Source organism: Sceloporus undulatus, chromosome 6 (genome assembly GCF_019175285.1).
Source record: "Sceloporus undulatus isolate JIND9_A2432 ecotype Alabama chromosome 6, SceUnd_v1.1, whole genome shotgun sequence".
Taxonomy (NCBI): domain Eukaryota; kingdom Metazoa; phylum Chordata; class Lepidosauria; order Squamata; family Phrynosomatidae; genus Sceloporus; species Sceloporus undulatus.
The window spans coordinates 107,201,677-107,224,241 of record NC_056527.1 but is presented as its reverse complement, the minus strand read 5'-3'; the positions used below and the strand labels follow the sequence as shown (position 1 = coordinate 107,224,241).

Here is a 22,565-nt window from a genome sequence, read left to right as displayed (position 1 = left end):
TCAACTCCTGAACCGTCTTTCTCTAATCCAGGGCCCAAAGTTATTTCTTTCTTCTTTTTAAAAACCCTTGCCAGTTGTCCTTCAGAAGTTCAGACTGGCCATCATGCATCTCTATCCTTCTTTCCATTAGCAGTGAAAGCCCACATTTTCTATTCATAGTTTAGTTAAGAGATGTTTGAGAAGGGGAAAGCTGTGAAGCAGTGGGCCTGAAGAGGAAGAGCATGAGACAACAGTGGTATGGAAAAACAGGTCTTGGAAGGAGGTAGCATGTAGTTGCTGAGACAAGACAGAGCAGCACTGCACTTCCTTGATCTTAATTGCTTATTTCCCAACTTGGTGGGCTTGTTTATTTATTTATTTCATATTTTCTTTATTGGTCAACCATTCACTGAGTGGTACAAAAAGCAAACTTTAAAACCTGTAATACATAAGAGCCACAACTTGGGGGAAATTACTTCTTTGAATGACAACTCAGATTCTGTATATTGCAATCCCCTCAAAAATGTTGTTTTGCAGCTCTGATAGGAACACAATAAAAATGATTCCCAGTATATGGGTCTTCAGATGTTACCAGACTATGATCTGCAGAATCCTTGGCCATGTCAATCTCTTGGAGCAGAATTCCAACCTCATCTGGAAATCCAATTTTTGGAATGTTGACTCATTCAGGTGGATTTTGAAATCTAACTTTTGTTACTCTCTAGTTACATACAGAAATAATTAGTTTATGGTAACAATATTATTTTATAATCAACATCCAAGCTCTGACTTCTCTGCCCTCCCCACTGAGCTCGAGTTTGGTAGTCTGCCTTGTATGAAGATGGAAAAAGTCACGGATGGAGTGAGAAATTTGGACTCTGAGTGACCTGTAAATGTCTCTTGAAGTACACAGTTTTATCATTCCATCTCAGCCATCTGATACAGTACCAGAGTTTAGCTTTGGGTTGTATTGGTCTCACACATGCCACTGCAGTCATAAGAGGAATATAGGAAATCCAGAGCTTTTAAAGAGACCTTTAAACTGTTAGTGTTATTGTTAATTGTTAAGAAATAACACCTTAAAAAAGTAAATAAATGACTAACTTTTTTTGTTTTATTTCCTTTGAAATCCCTTCAAGAGAGCAAATAGCCAATAGGAGAAAATCCTGCTACCTCACAAAAATCCCACATAATGACATCTGAGCAAAGTTTGGGAACTTTACTTGTTACACACATATGTACGTAAGTTAACATCATGACATTTTTTAAAAAAGTGTCATTATACCCTCATTATTTTTGCCCGGCCACCACCTTTACTCTTGCCCTGCAAAGTAATACGTGACAGGTAACATATATACTTGTAACATGTTACTTCCAAATGCTGAGACTTCCCCTCTAGCCAGCTTCTGTTACTTTATTTTTAGTTTATATTCTGCCTTTCTTCCTCTATGGGATCCAGGGTGGTTCACAATTCTGCAAATTTCTTAATCACAGTTCTTACGTCACAATAATCAGCTAAGAGCTGGTCTAGTTGCCTACCTATTGGTCTATGTTTTGTTATATAGAAAATAGAGCAAAAGCCTTATTTTGGCCTGGAAGAGACAGAAAGGGAGAGGAGTTCTTGTGCTACCCCTGCTCTTGGATGCAGTACGAGGTGCTTACCTTCCCGACTGTCCCAGTCTGGTAGGGACAGTCCCACCTAATCCTCTGCCATCCCATTTTTTATCTGTTTTTAAACTGTTCCAGCTTCTCTCTTCTCCTCTAACTTTCCCTATTTGTCCTCAGTTTGCATCAATGGCTGCAAAGTTCAAAGTAGCTTGCACTCAGCTAACTCAGCATGGAGGAGCGGTGAAATCTTGCTTTTCCCTGTAAGCTCAGGCAAAAGCAAACTGCTGCATCCTCTTTTTAGGACATTAATAACTTTTGCCATCTTGATCACACTCTGATGTTGCTTGGTCTCATGTGTCTTGGTTTTCCTCTGTGGGGATATGAGGATAGTGTCCCATTATCATTGTTAAAGATCTGATTGGTATCTGGGGAAGATGGAATATTGTCATGGCCTTTGACCAAGGCAGCAAAATGACTTGGGTTGGGGTTTGTCTCTTCCCCTGCAAAACTCACAAGCTGTTACTTCTATGCCCTGCAACATCTCACATGGCCTTTAGAGGGCAGCAAAACTATACATACAACTATTATAAGTCTCCTGTCGCCTTATGAATGACAACCCCATGAGTTTCATAGGGCTTTCTTATGCAAGAAATAGTCATGTTAGTTCCTTCCTCTGAAATATAGCCTACTGTATCTAGTATTCATTGGCAGTCTCTCATTCAAGCATTACCCAGGGCTGACCCTGCTTAGATTTCAAGATCAGATGGGATCTAGTGCCTTTAGGGTAACTAAGCTCCAATTATTTTATATCAATGCATATCCAAACACAAGCAACAAAAACAGTGTGTTGGGTACTAGCGATTTGGGGCAGGGAATGAATAGCTCTGCTTTTCAATATGTATAGTTATTGTTAACTACCATCAAGTTGACTTTGACGTCACCAATATTTACAGTCCTATAGGCTTAAATATCCCTTCTGATCTTGGAGGCTAAGCAGGGTCAGCTCCAGTTAGTACTTGGACTGGAACACCAATAAATACCAGATGCTATAGGTTATATTTCAGAGAAAGGAACTGGCAAAACCACTTCTGAGTATTCCTTGTTTAAGGAAATGCTATGAAATTCATGGGCTCACCAAAGGTCAGCAGGTGACTTGAAGGCATACACACACACACACGTAAACCTACACATGAAAGCTGGATTCAAATGCTGTTCCAATACTTTTCTTGGGAAGTTACACCATAGTTTTGACAATGCACTTTGCTGTATCACTCTGTGGCCGAGGGCCATAGCTACAGGCATGAGAAAAATGCTGCTAGAGAGACTTTTGCTTCAAATATGTAAAATATAAAAGAAAAATGGACAGACTATTGAAGAACAGTTGGCTGAATCTCAGGAGCCATCGCTGGTCAATGCGTGTAGGCCTCTGTCAAGCACTGAGCATGTATTTTAAAATTTGAGGGCATTATATTTTATTCATATAAAATATAATGACATCCCTGGAAATCTATTAGGCCACCTGTGTTAAGGGCTGTTCTGTATTGATTCTTCCTACTCCTTTTGGGTACCCTTCATTTCCCTCAGCACACAACCTATATATAGTGAATTGCTTACCGGAAAAGCTGTCCCTGAGGTAGAAGGGTTCCCATGAGTGCTTCCTGGAGACAAAGCAAAGCATGGGGAAGAGGATGAAGATGAGCTACTAAGGTCTTCCTCAAAGATGAAGGAACTGGGAGCAGCTGGAGTTGTATCTGGAAATGGTATTGAGACTAGTGTTAATACTTCAGTGCCTGTGAAAGGCAATGCTTTCTTCTTCCCATTGTCTGTTTTCCTTTATCTATATGAAGGCTGGCTTGTACTGAGTTTGATCATTCAGACTCCTTCATTCAACTCCTCTCGTGCCTCACTTTTCTAGAGTCTCTCTCAGGCCTCAGTATTGCTCTTGCATGGCTGGAATATCCCAGTCTGCAAAAATAACTTCTCCAAGCTCTAGTATTAAGGCAAGTTGAAAAAGATGCCATGCGAAACGCCCATTGCAGAGAAGGATTCTGAATTCTGTTCTCTTTTGAAAGAGACAGCATTATGTAATGATTTGAGTATTGGACTAAGACTCTGGGAGACCAGGGTTCAAATCTCTCATTCAGCCATGGAAAGCCATTGGGTAACCTTGGGCCAGTTACACTTTCTCAGCCTAAGAAGAAAACAACAACAAATTTCCTCTGCCTAAATCTTGCCAGACTTATCATAAACTGAAGTCAACATGAACAGAAGGCACATAACAACAACTACCAACACACACACACACACACACACACACACACACACATATACAAATTGAATTATCCCATTCCTTATGAATATGACAGTCAGCTCTCCTGTTAACCATCTGGAATTAAATGAACTATATATCACTGTCACTCATGAAGTCCATCTTTCAAAGTACTCAAAGGGTTAGAGGATGGTCCACTGCACTACATCCAAAAAATCCCATACATCGGGGGTAAATATGGAACTGCACAGATGGATGCTTATTCGCCTCCAACTTGATGTAGGATCTTGGCAGAAGGATGCCCAATTGAGAAAGGCCACTGTTATGATGGCTCCTACCAGAAAATTAGGAACCCAAGGTATTTCCCGAGGGTCCCATTTGGACCTGGTCTCTATACATCCAGTCCAGTTCCCCCCACTTCCCAAACATGCTTTTTTCTATCCCACAGAGAGGGAGTATTCCCACCCACTTGCAGCTGGAGCCTTCCAGCATCCACCTCAGGCATTACCGATCACAACATCCTTGATGCCTGGATCCAAAGGGAGGATGTTCTTCTTCACCAGCTCAAGTGGTCCTGGCCGGTGTAGGATCTTCTCGCTCAGGTCTTCGGCCAGGCGAGCTTTTTTGTCCTGCAATTCAGAAGACTCCCCTGGAGGCACTGGAGAGGAAAAAGGAGAAAAGAAGATTGAGGGTTCATGGGAAGCACAAAAAAGAATATAAGAACAGCCTTGTTCAGGTAGACTGGAGATCTGGCAAGCTTGATCCAACAAATAGCCAAGTTGGATCTGAAATTTACTGTTAATCTGAACCACTGAAGACCTTTTGAATCAAGGGATTTATCTATGTGTTTGGTCAGTATTCAACGACTGATTCAATGGAGCTACCTACTGATATATTATTCAACACTTCAAGTTTCACTGGGTCTACTGTAGTTAGCACAAACTACAGTAGGATTCAGGGTTACATTAAGGGAGATCACAAATTACTTTAGCAGCTGGAAATCAGTCACAAAGTGGAGAAAAGTTACTTCTTGAACTAAAATTCCCAGAATCCCGAACAAAATTGTTTGCTAGGGCTCCTTGGACTTGTAGTGTAAATTTGGTATAAAACATTTGTTCATAGCATCTGTTAATTTGACAGCTGTTACCTTAACCATGAAGGTTTTGTTTCATGGGATGGAGCTCTCATCCAGGAGTATAATCCCTTTGAAAGATGACTGTTCCTAGATGGCAAGGGATTCATTGAAGTTAACACTTGAGAGTGAGATTTAGCTCTGTGGATTTTGAACATTCCTGAAATAAACACTGGATTTAGCACACCCAGGTTTGAAAAAGGCAGGAAAATTGGCCAGCAGTTTTCAAAGTAACAGGAATGGTCTAGATCCAAAAGACTGTAGAATTCTTTCTTTATTCCCTCTCACCTCACCCCACCTCTATGGATTGGATGAAAAAAGGGAGCTAGGGGCATCTATAATCAGTACTATAATCCTCAACCAGCCTGAGAATCATATTTTAAAACAGGAAGCTTTTCAGGTTCTATGGAAGAGTCTCATCTAGAACTTTTGGCACAACCCCAAATGCCAAAGAATCAGGATGCTTGAGTTTATACAGAGGGCTTGAATTAAAAGACTAATGAAAGACAATGCACTCTGACAGTCTTAAATCTTTTGAAACTTGAATTGATGAGGTGATATAAAACTAGGGAGCCCAATAATAAAACTTCAGTGAATAGTGTAGGATTGACAATGGCAAATAGGATAGAATGTTGTTCCCTACCTTCTACAGGCTGAACCTTGGTAATGCTGGTTTTATGGGGCCGAGGTGACGCTTTGCAATCAGCTTTCAGCTTTGCAATGTCATTGGCCTAAGCAAAAGCAAAAGAATTGCATTCTTAGAAATGCGTGTAGTCAGTCAAGCCATCCATCTCATACTCTCAGAAGGTAACAGGCAAACCCAAGTACCAAAGTCTTGCACAGGGATCTTGACTGAAACAAGAGCTACAAAAATGCTAGCCTTGGTCTACGTCCTCTATGAAACTTCTTTTGTTCAGTTAGTCTCCAAAGTGCTACAAGATCCCTTTGCATACTGATATTCCAGACTAACATGGCTACACTTCTGAATTCTACCAGAATGCTAATTCATCTTTCATCCTATCAAGCCACAGACAGGTTTCAACAACAGAGCCTAAAATGAAAGCTATTTAGTGGTACACTACATGCTGTAAAAGCAGGAGGTCTTGGGTTCTTTCCCTTACATTTCCACTTAATAGGATCACAAGTAGCAGAGCTGTGAGAGGGCGAAAGCTGCCTCCCGCCAAAAACGCATGCCCAAGTGCTGAGATCTTCTGGAAAAGGTCATCCTAAATGATTTGGCAGTGAGGAAAGGGCAAGGCTGGAAAAAAAATGTACACATATTTAGCCCTGGTGATCCAGCACTCAAAGGTGGGGGCTGATGCGCAAGATGGCGCTCAGTTAAACACAGTCTTTCATAGTGGTCAATAGTTTGCCCTAGCCCTAGCCATGTCTCATATATTACTGGAATCCTCAGATCACATTGCTACTCACTCTGTTCTGGCCTTGTGTCCCATTGGGCTGCGGAAAAGTTGCAAGGGGCTTGTTGAGCGCTGGAAAATCAATAAAGGGAAACAGGTTAGTACAACCACTGGAAGAAATGTTTCGCCTTTTGTGAACTGGTATACCTCAGTTAACTAAGTTGATTTGTTCCTGGGCATGACTTCTTTCATGGAAAATATAGTACCAGAGGCAGCAATAACACAGAAAGAACACAGTTAGTTTCCTGCACTGCAAAAAAGAAAGAATACAGTCCTCCCTCTGTTTTCGTGTGGGATGGGCATGCGCCCCATTTTAACCCCCAATTTGCCTCCCTCGGATAGTCAAGGGACGTGGATTCCAAGTCTGTGAGAATTGAGGGAATACTGTAATTCAACATGGTTCAGCAAAATTTTAACCCAAAATTAACAATACATACATACATACACATGAAATTAAATGAAACAGCCAGGTCAGGTAAGCCTTGCATAAGTAAAAAAAATGTTCTGAACTTTCTAGAAACCAGTTGAAAACTTCTTCCAAATAGAAGCAAAAGTGTGACATGATCTGGCTGTCAGCAGACTACATCTTCAGATGCAAAAATGAGTTTTAGAACTCCCCTCCTGATTTATGCCCTCTCCTCCCAGCTATAATAGTTATCTAACCCTACAATACCTATATTTTATGTACTACCAAAATATATATAAAGGACTAATTCCCCCTCTATGGCACCCAATTGTATCAGGATGCAGCTCAGAGTCTTATCGCATTTGAAAAGAAAAAGAAAAATGAAAGCCAGCAAAACAGAAGTGGCTTCTGGCTTATTTTCCCGCACAACATTGTATTACAGGTACTTCCGTTCTCCTTCCAGAAGGAGCTGGTGGTAAGCATATGCCTTTTGCCAGACAGATTTTTTCCTATAGGACAAAAGCCATGTGTTTACAATGGTTTTCCTTGGCAGAAGAATGGAAGTGCTCCACAGACATGTAGGAAGGTAAGCCAGGAGCCACTTCTGTTTCACTAGCTTTCATTTTTCTTTTCCAATGCGGCAAGGCTCTCACAGTCTTAGAACTGCTTGCTCAATTTGTGGCCTTTTTTTCCTTCACAAAAAACTTTTGTACCCAAAATTTCATTTTATATACAAGACTGCAGATTATATTAATAAAGTAACATCTCTGAGGTTAGAGGAGGGAGATTTCCTAGCTACGATGGATGTTTAATCTCTTTATACTGTACCAGTATATCATAAGAGGAAGCTTCAGTCATTATAGAACAAACTTTAGACAGGAGATAAATGTGACATCCTCCTTCTCATTCCCTACACTCTCTGGCTGAAATAACGTTAAGTCTGAGAAAACTACCTTAAGTCTGAGAAAACCTTTACTGGCAGATGAAAGGAGTGGCCATGGGATGCCTTATGTGGCCACAGAGGTGGCCAATTTATACAAAGAGAAGGTTGAAAGTGAGATCACTTGTCCTTCAACTGGGTTCAAAGACAACTGATATGTTGGTTCAGATTTTTAGATGATTTTAAAAAATACATTTGGAGTGGCAGTGCAAGTGATTTCATGGATTTCCATAAGTAGATAAATTTTAGGAACACCAACATACAATTTGATATAGAATTCAACAATTCAGAAATCCACTGTTTGGATTTAAAAGGGGAAAAAAGAAGAGGAAAAATCACCTCACCATTTCCAATATTAAATTTGTGTAAATCCACTCAGAACTGCTTCTAGCTGGCTTGCAGGATATGTCTTCGGGGATGATCAGACCAGGGCGGGGGGGAGCCCAGAGTAAAAGTCTGGCAGCTGTGCTGTAGATTTTCAGATGACATTGCACTTATCCAGGACTTAGCCCATGAAGATCCAGGAATGGTCCAGCAAAAAACCATCCACAGGAAAGTCCTGGAAATGGTTTGTTGCCGGAGCATTCCTGGATCTTCACGGATAAGCATGACATCATCTGAAAATCTTCAGTGCGATTGCACAACTTTGCCAGGAGTATGCCTTTTTCTTCAGTGATTTTCCCAATGTCTGATAAACTCTCTTCATGGCCATCTCTCTTGTCCTTCAACCACTCCACTTTTTTCCTGACCAGAATATTAAAAAAACACCCTTGAACCTAGTTCCCGTAATTTTCTTTTCTGGCGTGCAAATGGAATGAGATTCTCAGCCCCAGAAGTTTCTGCATTACAAGTTCAATTGCATGTTGATATGTATAGGTTTTAAGTGGTATACAAAGATTAAAATTATATGTATTACATATGTACAGTGGGCCATTGATTTTTTGATTTATAAAATATATATATTTTCAAGCTGTGGAGGGTTGAATCTGTGGATACAGAATCTGTGGATGCAGAAGGCTGACTGTATTTTTACATAATTATGTGTTGTCCTTTTAATTTTAAATATATACAGTGGACCCTTGTTATACGCTGGGGTTTGGTTCCAAGATCCCCCGTGGATAACAAAATCCATGGATGCTCAAGTCCCTTTAAATATAATGACATAACAAAATGGTGTCCCTTGTAAAAAAGGAAAATCAAGGTTTGATATTTGAAATTTATACTTTTTTTAACATTTTCAAACTGTGGATGCTTGAATCAGTGTATAAAAAAATCCGTGTATAAGAAGGGCCAACTGTATTTACATTTTTATGTAGCCCACGAAGAAGGCCATTGAAATATACGTATACAGATCAAACTGCATTGGGCTGTTTGGAAAATAAAATCAGCCATCCACTGAGCACTTGGAGACATGTCTCCCTTTTCTTCCTATGGACCCTGTTGACTTTAACCTCTGATTCTATTTTTGAAGGGGCATTTTTAAAAGGTGGCAACCTTACCTTGTAGTGATAAGACTGACCTTCCTCGGGCATCCACCAGTCTCCTGAATCCATGTTGGCATCCTTCTTGCAAAACATGACTCCATTTACTTTGGCTGCACTCACCTGGAATTAAGTGGCGCTCAGAGAGCTGCTCCTGGGACCGCCGGTGTTGCATTCGCAGCTGGAGTACTGTGGAGAGGTGGCAAGGATATACACAATGATCACCAGTTTATCTGAGATAATTAAAAGTGTTTTGAATTTTTTTTAAAGTGTTTTAGTGATCTCAGATTATTTTAACATTATTTTAATTATTTTAAAAACCATACCCTGTCCTGAGATCTACTGATACAGGGAGGTTAGAAATATTTATTAAATATTATGTTGTGAATTAAGCACTATTTTCCCCAGAATGTCTTCACTAGCTTGGAAAATAAAACAAGATTTTTGAGGTTTTGTGAATGCTTAGTCAAGCAGAGTAGCTGCCTAAATTCTAATCTTTCATAGGCATATTCACACAGTAATCTTTGATAATAAACTATGCCAGATTAAACTGTTACTGTGATTCCAAATGGCTTCCCACTATAACTGATGATGGTGAATACAATTCCCAGGGAGCCATATCAAAAGATACATACTCGCATCACTACATACGAACCTATTGCTACACATGCACCTGTATTACAAGGAAAGAAAACTGAAATCAAATAGGTTATTTTCTGAATGTTCACAGAAGAAGCCCATAACTATCATATATCAAAACTCAAATCAACTGAATTTGCTGATCATTATTTGACTTTTTAAAGGCAAAAGCTATAAAAACTGCTCAGAGGAGGTTAGGATGTGGCAGAATCTATGCTCCACTTGGCAGGGTGCTGCTCTACTCCAGAGGCTCAAGTTCCACTGGTGTAAATGTGTGTTCCAGACAGACATTGAAACAGATTATTCAAGAGGATCCCTAGATCCAAACCCCTTCCCTTCCCCTGAAAATAAAACCCCTCAGCTACCTGAGTCTGCAACTAGTAAAGCTAATTTTTATGCTGGGTCCAAAGCCCGTTTTCCTGAAGGCTGTGCCCACTAGCTATGTCTGCCAGGATTTTAGGTAGCTAATCTAATTTTCAACCATTGGGATCAAGAGGAATATTCTTGGTGGTGGTGGTGGTGGTGGTGGGGAATTGCCAGGTTACCTAAAACTGCCTATACCCTTCTAATAGTTCTTACACTGATAGCAAAAGATATCAAAGCTACAGGATGGTGTCCATTTAATATTCTCAACAGCTGACAATGTACACTCTGTCCAGCAACTAGCTGAAATATGGTTAATGCTTTCTTCACCTTTGTTAGTTTTTATTTATATACACTGTGTCACAGTACACATAGTGCTTCGTAAGCAAATTTTTGGTGTCCCCAAATATCTTACTTACATTCTAATAACAAACAATGAAAGAAATAAAGAACATTTGGGCAATGCAGAACATGGGTCTGATATAGAATATGAAAAAGTTAGTATTTTTACATTTCACACAATCCTTATCCAGCATACCCATTTTTATAGCAGGCTAAGGACTTGAGGGAGGGGGACATACTGGCTAAGGACTATAGTAAAAATCAGCTTTTCCAACCTTGGGAATGGAAGGGCTTTGGATCCAGAAGATCCACAGACACTCTTATCCTGGGACTCAGGAATTAAGTCAGGATGAGAAGCATCTGATAGAAGGACGAGATGTGGCACTACATTTGATTCCACTGAATTTAGTGCTGTCTGCAATGTACTGAATGAAACTGGAATGGAATTAACTAAATATATGCTTACTTGCTTGAAGAAATTAAGAGAAACTGTACTACAGAGACCACACAGTTCAGAGATCTTGGCTCATCTAGGGTTGCAATGGAGTGAAGAAAGCAATACAGTTTCCCTGAAACTATTCCCTCCAGTTCTGGGATTGCTGTTCAATAAATTAAACTGGGAGTATGGAGCCTACACCAACAGTAAACAACAAAGGCATTTAGCTCTTGGCAATGTCTATGTAGTATTTGCTAGGGATACAACAGAACTGGAGAGGGAGAACTGAACAGCTGGAATCAATGCTGCACAAAATTAGACTGGAAATTAATATCTTAAAAAAATAAATAAATGAATGCACCATGAAGATCGTCCAGCACGTTTGGTTCAAATCAGTGCTAAAGAAACTAGGAGCTGCATCTATTTTGGCCAATAAATGATTAACACCAATTACCTGGGAGAGGTAAATGCAGCAATACAAGAACAGCAGTATAGGGTGGAACCAAGAGATTACAGTAAGTTTCTTGTAATGCCAAAGCCTCAAGCATTTCACAGATTAAAATCAGGACACATGTGGCCAAGCAACATCAGAGTGTGGTCACCATGACAAAGGTTATGAATAACAAAGAACTCAGAGGAAGAACACACAAACTAGGAGGGGGTGCAGCAGTTTTCTTTTGCCTGAGCCTACTGGGAAAAGCAAGATTCTGTGCTCTTCTCTCCCCTTTGCTGAATTAATTGAATCCAAACTACTTTTGCACACAACAGGTAGCATTTGGGCCCAGACTGGCTGGTGGCCCAGGACCTTAGCCTTCACCAATCAGCCTAACTACACCTCTGGTGGGCCGCTATAATGGTTCAGGATATTATGTCCCCCCTCTGGACCTGTCATGGGATACATCACCTCTCTGAATCAAAAGTGGATGGTCAGTATTCCCTATCAACTACTTAGCAACATAACCAACATAATTACACAGCTACATAGTGATTCCTGGCCCAACCTCCTACAATCTACACTTATGAGGCAGCTGCTACTGCAGTCTACAAGGATCTGTTTCCTTGTTGATTGGGCAGCAGGTGAATGACATTCTCCTTCCTCCTGTGATTGATCTCTGTTGCAATAGGCAAAAGCAGGGCCCTTGTTGCAATTTTCCCTTGTGCCACAGATCATTTACGCAAGGGGATGTGCAGCAAAAGGAACCAGATGCTTCCTAAGTAACAGGGGAACAGACCCCTGTGGATCAGCAGAGTCTGCTGCCTAGTACATGGAGATGGGGAGGAGGACTTTCATGGCGCCTTTGTATCCCCTCAAGCAGTAAATCCCTCAAGCACTGAAAATGCATAGATCATTGATACAAAGCAGCTATGAATACCTGACTCTAGGTTATGAATTTGCAATTGCCTTAGTGAATTCCAACCAATGAAAATCCAGTCTCAGTTTCCTAAAACCTTCATTTTTGGTCAAAGCAAAAGTGTAGCTAAGGGTGGAGGGGTGATCTATCTATCTATCTATCTATCTATCTATCTATCTATCTATCTATCTAGTTAACTATCTACCTACCTATTTTTAATCCTGCCTTTCTCTCCATATGAGGCTCAGGGTAGATAATATGAATATTAAAATACAATTAAAACAATGGATAATACAAAAGTTAGATAATACAAAAACATCATTAATTAATTTAAAACATTAATTAAAACAGTTTTAAAAGGCCATTAAAATGATAAAAATATCACTTATAACACCTTCTGCCTCAGACAGTTGACAGTCAAAGGCCTGAGTAAATGGTGGAAAAAAAGCCGAGAGGGGACTAACCTAGCTCCCCTTGACAAGGAAATCCACAGTCTGGGAGCAACCACAAAGAAAGCTGTCTCCCATATTCTTATCAAACGTACCGGTGATGGTGGTGGAACTGAGAGAAAGTCTACCCCACAGGGTCTTCAAACCTGGGCAGGCTCACATTGGAAGATATGGTCTTTCAATTAGCCTAGGCCCTTTTTAATCAGAAAATCTTATTTTTCCATTTTAAATTGAAATGTAGGACAGCAGATCATTCAAAGGGTTCTGGCAACCACATAATATTTCAGGGTTGCTGTCCAATTGGACACTGGCTAGCCATGTTAGCTGATTTAAAAACTCAGCTAATGCATAAATTATGGTGGAACAATGTAGGTATAGAATAGTTCTTTGTGAAAGCATACAAATTGAAGAAATATATTAGTGCATTGGTGTAATATCTGTGATACAGGGCAGCTATGACACCAACATAAATGGGTTAAGCCGTGTGGTCCCCTGGCAATACAACAGGTGGACCTTCAGCCTTACAGACTGGATTCTAAAGGATCAAGTGTGTCCCCTTGGCAGACTTAAAATGTGTTTGGCTGATTCAATGACATGAATTTTTGCTCCCTGATGGAAAACAACATGCTTGGGACAGAATGGAATGGTGTGTCATTGATGCACATTTATGGAGGAACAGACATGAAAGAAGCAGGTGTGGTTTGCATGAGTGGCCTTGATTTTGGCAGTAACCAGAGCAAAATTTGCAACCTTCTTACTTAATTCTACATCTTTCATTCCCAAGTAACTAAATCCTTATACATCAAATGAATTTAGCAGGTAATAATGTATCATTTTCTTTGGAATATCCACTTTCTGCAGAAGTCAGGAAAAAAGAAATTCTTAGCACATTTAGAAAAACTACAGTTCCAATCAATTTTGGGGGAGGAAACATGACTACACTTGTCCCTCCACATTCGCTGGGGTTAGGGGCACAGGACCCCTATGAATGTGAAAAAATTGCAAATAACAAAAACACTGAGAGAATACCTCTCTAGGAATCTCTAGGTCCTCCAGTGCAACTCTGTGGTCAACATCTTCCAGGCCTCGACCATTACGCGAGAGGAGCTACAGATACCTAGTGGAGTGTTCTTTCTAGGAGCCCTTCAGTGCGATTTTTGGTTAAAGTTGACCACAGAGTTGCACTGGAGGACCTAGGTATTCCTAGACAGAACATATTAATAACATCCATGAATAATAAAATCTGCAAAAATCAAAGCCACAAACATGGAGGGACGAATGTAGATGACTAGAGATGCTAAGACGACTCTAATTTTCCTGTACTTCCTCTGGCCTGACATCTGGATTTTAGAATAAAAAGTGGATCAGCTGTAATAATACCTAGAATAAAGAGCAGATCAGTTTGATTCATCAATGTCTTCTTTTGCTTACCACATGCTCCCACAACTTGATACAATGCTGGCTGGGGGATGATGGGAGGCGTAATCCAACATATCCGGAAAAGTTATTTTTGGACAAAAATCCCAGAATCCTCCAACCAGTATGCAGAGTGGCAGTATTTCCTGTTTCTGCTGGAAGGCTCCAGAGTAGGGAAATCTGCCTAACCACTGATCCAGTACAAAGGCATATTGTTGTTAACTGCTGTCTTCGACTTTGACCTATGGTGACCTTATGAATGAGAAACCTCCATGTCCCCCATCATCAACAGCCCTGCTCAGGTACTGCAGACTCCTATGGGAAGGGAAAATGATATAGTTGGCACAGCAGCTATGGCACAGCTGCACTGCAGAAATCAGAAATAGTTACACCATATTGCTTTGAAATCAAGAGCTGTGTGTCAACTCTTCTCTCTGACTTTCAGATCCTAATACCATTCCCCCAGGGACAATAGCTTGTTGTGCTGGAAAGGATAACTTTGTTCAAGGCCCATCATAAAGTGGGTATATTTGAGTGGGTAAGATTCTTCCCACTGCCCCACTATCAAACAGCAGGCACATCATACTTTTGGAGGGTGGGACTGCTCCAAGCGTTTCTATTCCTGTGCCCCCTTCTCTCCTGCCTGCTTGCTTGCTTGCCCGGGCATTTGTCCCGTTGTCAGCAGCAGCTGGGGTGACGCCACTAGCTATTTATTTAAAAGGCTGGAAACACAAGATGCCCCTAACTCCCAGGCCAGAGGCTGCAAGAACTCTTGCAAAGGGGCAGCAATGTGTGTGCCTGTGTAACCCAATGGTCACACATCATGAATGACATTTCACACATGACACAGGGGCACACAAATATTTTGCCACTTTGGGGAATTCTACCCAGTGTTAGCTTCTTGACGCAAACATTTGTGTAACTTACATCTCTGTCACATTCACTAGGTTTTCCAACCACTTAAAGAATGTTTAGAGAAGTAATAGCCTACCTTTTACCAATTGTCAACTAATGCAACTGAATGTAAACAGGTTTTTGCAACTAATTCCCACTATTATTGCTTTTTCAAGAGATTGGAAGAAGGATGATGACTTACAATTACATGCCAGAACCAACAAAGACAGACACAAATACACATGTACAATACACAGATTAAAATGGGTTCTCCCTGATTAGAACAGCCCCAGCTAAAAGGTTTAGCAGGCAATACTGTTTTAATACCCATGATAAAACATTTTCTAAGCATAGTCTGACCAGTTGCCAGACTAGAATTCTGCACATATTTTCAGTGCAGTGCCATATTCCCTAAATGTTTCAATTTGGTAGGACAACTTTTGCCCTTTGTCCCCAGCTTAGTTCAATTGCTACAAACTCAGTTCAAAGTGCAAAAGGAGTTTGCAATCAATTAATTCAGCAAAGGAAAAAGGAGAAGAGAGGTCAGAATCTTGCTCTTCCTAGTCTTGTCCTTCCTAGTAGGCTCAAGTAAAAGCAAACTGCTGCAGTCTCTTCTAGCTTGTGTGTTCTACCACATTAATAGCTTTTGCTACCTTGATCACACTCTGGTGTTCCTTGGCCACATGTGTCTTTGTTTTCATTTGAGGAATGTCAGTCGTAAGGTAGGGCAATTTTTGAAAATGAAACATGGCAGGTTTCTCTCCACCTACAAGCACTGGCCCTCAATCAGTACATAAACGTACATGGCAAAATATGGGAAAATGTGGGGCACTCATAAATACAGTGGATCCTTGCTATACGCTGGAGTTTGGTTCCAAGATGCCTCATGGATAACAAAATCTGTGGATGCTCAAGTCCCATTAAATATAATGACATAGCAAAATGGTGTCCCTTATAAAAATTGTGAAATCAAGGTTTGATATTTGAAATGTATCCTTTTTTTGAACATTTTCAAACCATGGATGCTTGAATCCTTGTATAAAAAATACGTGTATATGAAGGGCTGACTGTATTTGGATTGACATTCCCACTCCTCCCATTTACATTGAAAAGATTTAACTGTTGTCCTAGGCCATTTATTTATATCTTGATGAAGAGGTAAGAAAATGCTTATCTGCAGGACTGGTCCAGGACATTCTGCTGCCTAAGGCAGAACAGCACATTGAGCCCTTCTTCCACTCCCAAAGTTAAAGTGTGCAGTACCATAGGACAGTTAGGTTATTTTAGCACCTGAGCCAGCAGATTTCACAAATGTCTCTCTCAGTTTCTGGCAGTAAAAATACTGACATCCCAATTCACTGCCTGAGGTGGCTACCTCAGCCTGGCTAATGGTAGGCCAGTTCCAGCTCATCATGTGCAGGGGCTTCTGTTTCAGATAAGCAGCAGACCACTGAAGGAAGTCGCGACTTTCTTGGTAAATTTTACTATCATAAAAATAATGAACCAATGCGGTGTGAGTGATCTTATTTTGACTTTTTAATTCCATACATGCAAATACTGAAAGCCACATTGTTGCACACAGGTTTTGGGGGATGGGGAGCTCCCCTTCCCCCATGCTCTGGTTTGCAGCCCCTGGGAAAGTTTTGCATGGAGGAAGAGCTCTCATTTGCAGACTGGCAAGGTATTGCATGCTCTCGCACTGGAAAAACGTATATTTTATACTTTATCCTGCTCATTTTGCGTTAACCCTTTCCTATGCTCTTCAGCCCACTAAATAATAGAAAGCAACACCCAAAATCATTCCACAAGTGGAATTTGATCTCTGGGTAAAAATGTTTCTTAGCTGCATCTACATTGCAGAAAGAATCCAGGTTGACACCACTTTAACTGCCATGGCTCAGTGCTATGGAACTTTGGAATCTGTAGGTTTGTGAAACATTTAGCCTTCAATGTCCAGAGAGCTCTGGTGTCACAACAAACTACAATTCCCAGAATTCCACACCACAGGATTATGGCAGTTAAAACGGTGTCAAACTGAATTATTTCTGCAGTGCAGATGCATTCCTGATCTGTGTTCCTGACTTTACCCTGCATTCAGCTTTACAACACTACAGCACATGTTGTTAACATTACCACTGATAAGGCTGTGAAGTGGGCAACTGCTTTAAAAACTGTGTCCATGCTTGGGTGGTGGGAATCCACACCTTCCAACCTGAAGGACCATACCTTCAGCCAGCTACATGTATAGTGGAATGGTCTGAATTATTTGATTCATATCCTGCTTTTCTTCAAAAATGGGGTTCAAAGTGGCTAATGGTAAACTGTGGTCCAAAACACACTGCAGAAATAATCCAGTTTGAGACTATTTTAACTGTCCTAGCTCAGTGCTGCAGAATCCTGGGAACTGTAGTTTATTGGGGCACCAGAGCTCTCTGACAGAGGTGACTAAAAGTCTCACCGTTCCCAGAATTCCCTATCATTGAGCCAGGGCATTTAAAACAGTCTCAAACTAGATTATTTCTGCAGTGTATTTTGGACCTGTGTTTACTAACTGGTGTGGGATAAGCACTCCATGCATGCCTAGCAATACCCTTAATTTTAAATTGACAACAAGACCTAGCAATTAGAACATGTCTCATACAAGGTTTTGGGGAACTAAGCCCCAGTGATTGCTTCACATAAATGGAAAATTCACATGCAAAATATATGCAGTAAAGTCTTTTCCACACCAGACAAAAAGGGGCAGAACCAGACTGTGGCATTTTGCCATCTGAGGCAAAGGACAAGATTTAACCCTTTCCAATCCCAACATTTCAGAGGTGAAAACCAGAACATCTGTAGACAAGCAAATGTGGTTAAGATGGCAAAAATTATTAATGAGGAAGATTGCACAAGCTAGGAGAGGCTGCTGCAGTTTGCTTTTGCTTGAGCCTACTGGTAAGGCCAAGATTTAAATCCATCTTCTCCACTTCCCCTAGTTAAGTTAACTGAATGCAAATTCCTTTTGCATTTTGAACTCAATTTGCAGCAACTGAAATAAGCTAAAGACAAAGGTTAAGGTGGCAGGAGGAGAGAGAAACCGGGACATTTTAAAAGGAGTTGGGAAAATAAGACAACAGGGGATTAATCAGGACTGTCCCTGATAAATCAGAATAGTTGGAACGTATGCCATGTATAAAAGCTGAGCATTGGCAGATGAATCGTAACACGACTTTATTCAGGCAAGCTTTTAATGTACAGTATAATTATGGGTTGCTTGGGTGTCTGTTATATAGGGTGGGTGTCATGGTTTTAGTGTGGTTTTAATGTTTGTAATTTTATATTGTTTTGAGATGATATTTTTAACTGTTTTATTGTAATATGTTTTTAGAATTTTTATTTGTGAGCCACCTTGGGTCCCTTTTGGGCAGAAAGGAGGATAGAAACCAAATAAATAAATAAAGATAACTAAACACTGGTGATGAGATACTTATCTTCCACCCCACTTGAGAGCAACAGCTTGACAGAGGGAATACAAAGCTTGCTGTGTGGCACACAACTCTTGCACCTCTTAACCTTGGAGAATCTACTCCATGAGGTGATGGCCTTACTCTGTCTCACATCAGGGCTGGCCTTGAAAGTGACCCTAACATACTGAAATAATATGGCCAGTAACAGACTTTGGCAGTTGCCCAGTTTTGCTACCATCCTGTATGAACAGAGGCAGAGCAGAAACCAGACAGATCTGTTTGAGAACAACCCACCAGGAGAGTCTCTAGTGAAGGTCAGGGAGAATACCCACCCTCCTACCCATCCCACAGTTAATACCCTGCTTAGCTTTCTGATCATCCCAAAAACGAGCAGACAGAAAATCTTTCAAAATAAGCAAATATATGCTTTTCTTTACTCAAATAATTTTATATACAGTGGATCCTTGTTATCCGCTGGGGTTTGGTTCCAGGACCACCTGTGGATACCAAAACCCATGGATGATCAAGTCCCATTGAATATAATGGCATCTGTTATATAAAATGGAAAATCAAGGTTTGCTATTTGGAAAGTACACTTCTTAAAATATTTTCAAGTTATGGATGGAAGCAGAACATTCTGGCAGAGAGCTGTATGTATCCCTCCCTAAACTGCAAACCCCAGGATTCCACAGAATGGAAACATGCTGGTTAAAGTGGAATCAGAATTGTAAAAGACCCTTGGTTATTTGATTCTATTGTTCTTCAGTTCGCCAGGGGGCACTGATGAGAAAGGTTTTTAAAATGGAAGGTGAGTAGATAGGGGCTTAGAGATTCCTCTGGGTTTGTGGGCCACAATTATTAGCACCACAAAGCAGGGACGTAGCTAGGATTTTAGGAAGGGGGGGGGGTCCAGACTAAGTGCCACCATTATAATGGGGCTTGGGTGCGGCGGTGCAGCAGCACGCACCATTCATTTTTCTAGTGGAAGGGGGGGTCTGGACCCCAAGAACCTCCCCCCTTGGCTACGTCCCTGCCACAAAGACACCTAACCCTCAACACATAACATATATGTGCCAAAAGAGTAAAATAAAATCCTTTAAAAGTCACTTTCAGAGATCCTACTTACCAGAGCGGAACTTGCTTCGGATCAGCATTGATCGCTCAGAAGCCAGGAGTGTCATCTTTGGAGTCTTTGCAGCTACAAAACCAAATCTGAAGTAGATCCCAAAGTGTTGGGGAAGAATGGAGAAAAAGAGAGAAAATATGAGCTGAAGAAGAAGGAAATCCGTGTACCCTCGTCCCCATTCAGTCAGAACGCTCTTGGGGTCCAGCCGCTTTCTCTCAGCCTACATAGACACTAGTCAGCCGTCTGTATCCACAGATTTTTCATCCAAGGATTCAAGTATCATCAGCTTGAAAATATTTTAAAAAATAAATAAATTCCAAAAAGCAAATTTGATCTTGCCATTTTATATAAGGGACACCAATTTAATATGCCATTGTATTTAATAGGACTTGAACATCCACAGATTTGGGTATCTGAGGTGAGTCCCGAAACCAAACCTCAGCACATACCAAGGGCCCACTGTATAAATCTCACAGAGAATTGTGAATGTGCGTAGTAATATTTTCAGGCAATAGCCTACTACACAAGATCTTGCAGCACCTTTCAGACTAACTGCAAAAGAAGTTGTAGCATAAGCTTTCGTAGGCTTGGTCTACTTCCTCAAATGCATCCATGCACCTGAGGATGTAGACCTCAGTCTATGAACGTTTTTGCTACAAATTCTTTTACAAAATTAGTCTCAAAGATGCTACAAGATCCCTTAACACTCTGAAATCCCAGACTAGCACAGCTATGGCTGCATCTGCACTGCAGAAATAATGCAATTTGAGACTGCTTTAACTGCCATGGCTCCATACTATGGATTTCTGGGGTTTGTAGTTTTGTGAGATATTTGGCCTTCTCTGCCAGACAGCTCTGGTGCCACTACAAATCCCAGAATTCCATCACGCTGAGCCATGGCAGTCAAAGTAGTGTCAAACTGCATTATTTCTGCAGTGCAGATGCAGCCCAATTCTAATACACGGAGGGGTTGCTGTGCAGAGAAACGAATCTACTTCACAGGATGGTTATGAAACTGAAATGATGGAGTGGGAGAGAAACATCTATCTTGTCATCCCAGGGGAAAAATAAGAATCGCATACCATGGCAACAGGCAAAAATGCAGCAGGGGGAGCCATTTCTCTCTAAACTAAAAGGTAGGGGCTTTGCACTGTTTAAAGACATAGGACTATATCCCACGTGAGCAATTTCTTTTAATTTCGAATGAAAAGAAAGTGGGGCCAGAATGCATTTATGTGAATTCGTTAGTTCAGTGAATTTACGTGAATGCGAATTGCGTTCAAACTGGCTTCCCATTGCCTGAAAATAGCATGCCATTGCCCGAATTTGTGTGTGGTAGTCTATCACGCCATAACGTGAAACCTGATGATTGCATTCAGATTGCCATTGGATTATACTCCCAATATCCCTTGTCTGATAACGTCCCAAGGTTCTGGAAGCCAGGATTCAGTTTCCGGCTCAGCCATGACACTCACTGGATGACCTTTGGCAAGTCATACTCTCTCAGCCTCAGGGCAGGGACGTAGCCAAGGGGGGGTCTGTGGGGTCTGTCCCCCCCACCGTTAAGATACAATGAATGGTATGTGCTGCTACACTGCTGCACCCAAGCCCCATTATAATGGTGGCACTTAGTCTGGACCCCCCCCTTCCCAAAATCCTAGCTACGTCCTTGATCAGGGGAAGGCAATGGCAAACCTCCTCTGAACAAACCTTGCCAAGAAAACCCTATGATAGGTTTGCCTTAGACTCGCCATAAGTCAGAAAGTCACACCTGTGTGTGTGTGTGTGTGTGTGTGTGTTGTGAGCTGCCTTGGGTCCCAACTTGGGAGAAAGGCAGGATAAAAATTAATTAAATAAACAATAATAAATAAATAATTTCTGTTTTTAAAAAATGTAAAAATAACTTTAAAAATTGAAGTCTTCACATTTCTTTGGAAACCTGGGGCCTCTCCTTTCTCCTCCCATGAACCTCACCCCACTCCCACCGACCTCCAGGGTTTCAAAGGGAGGCAGGTGAACCCCATAACCCAGTGTTTCCCACACTTTGGCCCTCTAGATGCTTTGGACTCCAGCTCCCAGAATCCTTGCCTCTCAGGCAAGCTGTCTGGGGCTTCTGGGAGCTGAAGTCCCAAAACCCCAAAGTTTGGGAAACACTGAGTGGCTTCTGCCCAAAGCCAGATATTTGGGGAGCAGTGGAGTCCCCCCTGAAGGCAGTGCTGTTTAAGGGAATTGTGGACTTCAGCTCCCAGCATCCCTGGCTATGGTCCAACATGGCTGAGGCTTCTGGGAGCTGAAGTCCAAAGGTCCATGAAAGGGCAGAGTTTGGGGAGCAGTGCCTCCAGGTGCAGCTCGTGACTCCCCTCGTTCCAGGGCCCCCCACTTTCCTTCCCTTCTCCCCCAAAGCAAGCGAGGGGCCCCTGGGGCTCACCGGAATGGAGGGGAGCCTTCTCCTGGGGCTGAGGCTGGGGCCCCTGGGCTTCTCTGTGGGGGTCTCTCTCGGGGGTCCCTCTTTCTTCCTGGCTGCCCAGGTGAGGCTGGCCTTGGCGGAGGAGCCGAGCGGAGGGCCAGGGCTGGGGCCAGGGCTCTCCTCCTCCTCCTCCTCCTCCTCCGCCCCAAAGGAGCCACCTGCTGCTGCCGCCCAGACAGACACCCGACACCCGCAAGGCGCTCCTCCTGCGGCGGCGGCGGCTGCTGCTGCTGCCTCAGCAGGACAGGGACAAGCCCCGGTCCCAGCCCAGCCCCACTCCCACAGCCGCCCTCCGCCTTGGAAAGGGCCCTCCGCGGGTGCAAGGGACCCAGGAGCCCTCCTCAAGGGCCGCCTGCTTTCAGGGGCTGCGGAGCCACCAGAAGCCCCGCTGGGTCACGT

At 41.9% G+C, this 22,565-nt stretch overlaps 1 protein-coding gene across 1 annotated transcript in view; it reads right to left on the bottom strand.

Annotated features, from left to right (window-relative positions):
* Positions 1-22,482, bottom strand: part of MAMSTR (MEF2 activating motif and SAP domain containing transcriptional regulator) — a 31,291-nt gene extending 8,809 nt beyond the window's left edge. Inside the window, exons 1-7 of the mRNA XM_042475713.1 lie at positions 22,128-22,482; positions 19,700-19,785; positions 9,357-9,422; positions 6,420-6,478; positions 5,632-5,719; positions 4,365-4,514; positions 3,202-3,338 (exon numbers count right to left, since the gene is read on the bottom strand). Coding sequence (XP_042331647.1) covers positions 3,202-3,338; positions 4,365-4,514; positions 5,632-5,719; positions 6,420-6,478; positions 9,357-9,422; positions 19,700-19,754 — 555 coding nt within the window. The 5' untranslated portion in view covers positions 19,755-19,785; positions 22,128-22,482. The remainder of the gene's footprint in view (positions 1-3,201; positions 3,339-4,364; positions 4,515-5,631; positions 5,720-6,419; positions 6,479-9,356; positions 9,423-19,699; positions 19,786-22,127) is intronic.
* Positions 22,483-22,565: the final 83 nt, after the last annotated feature.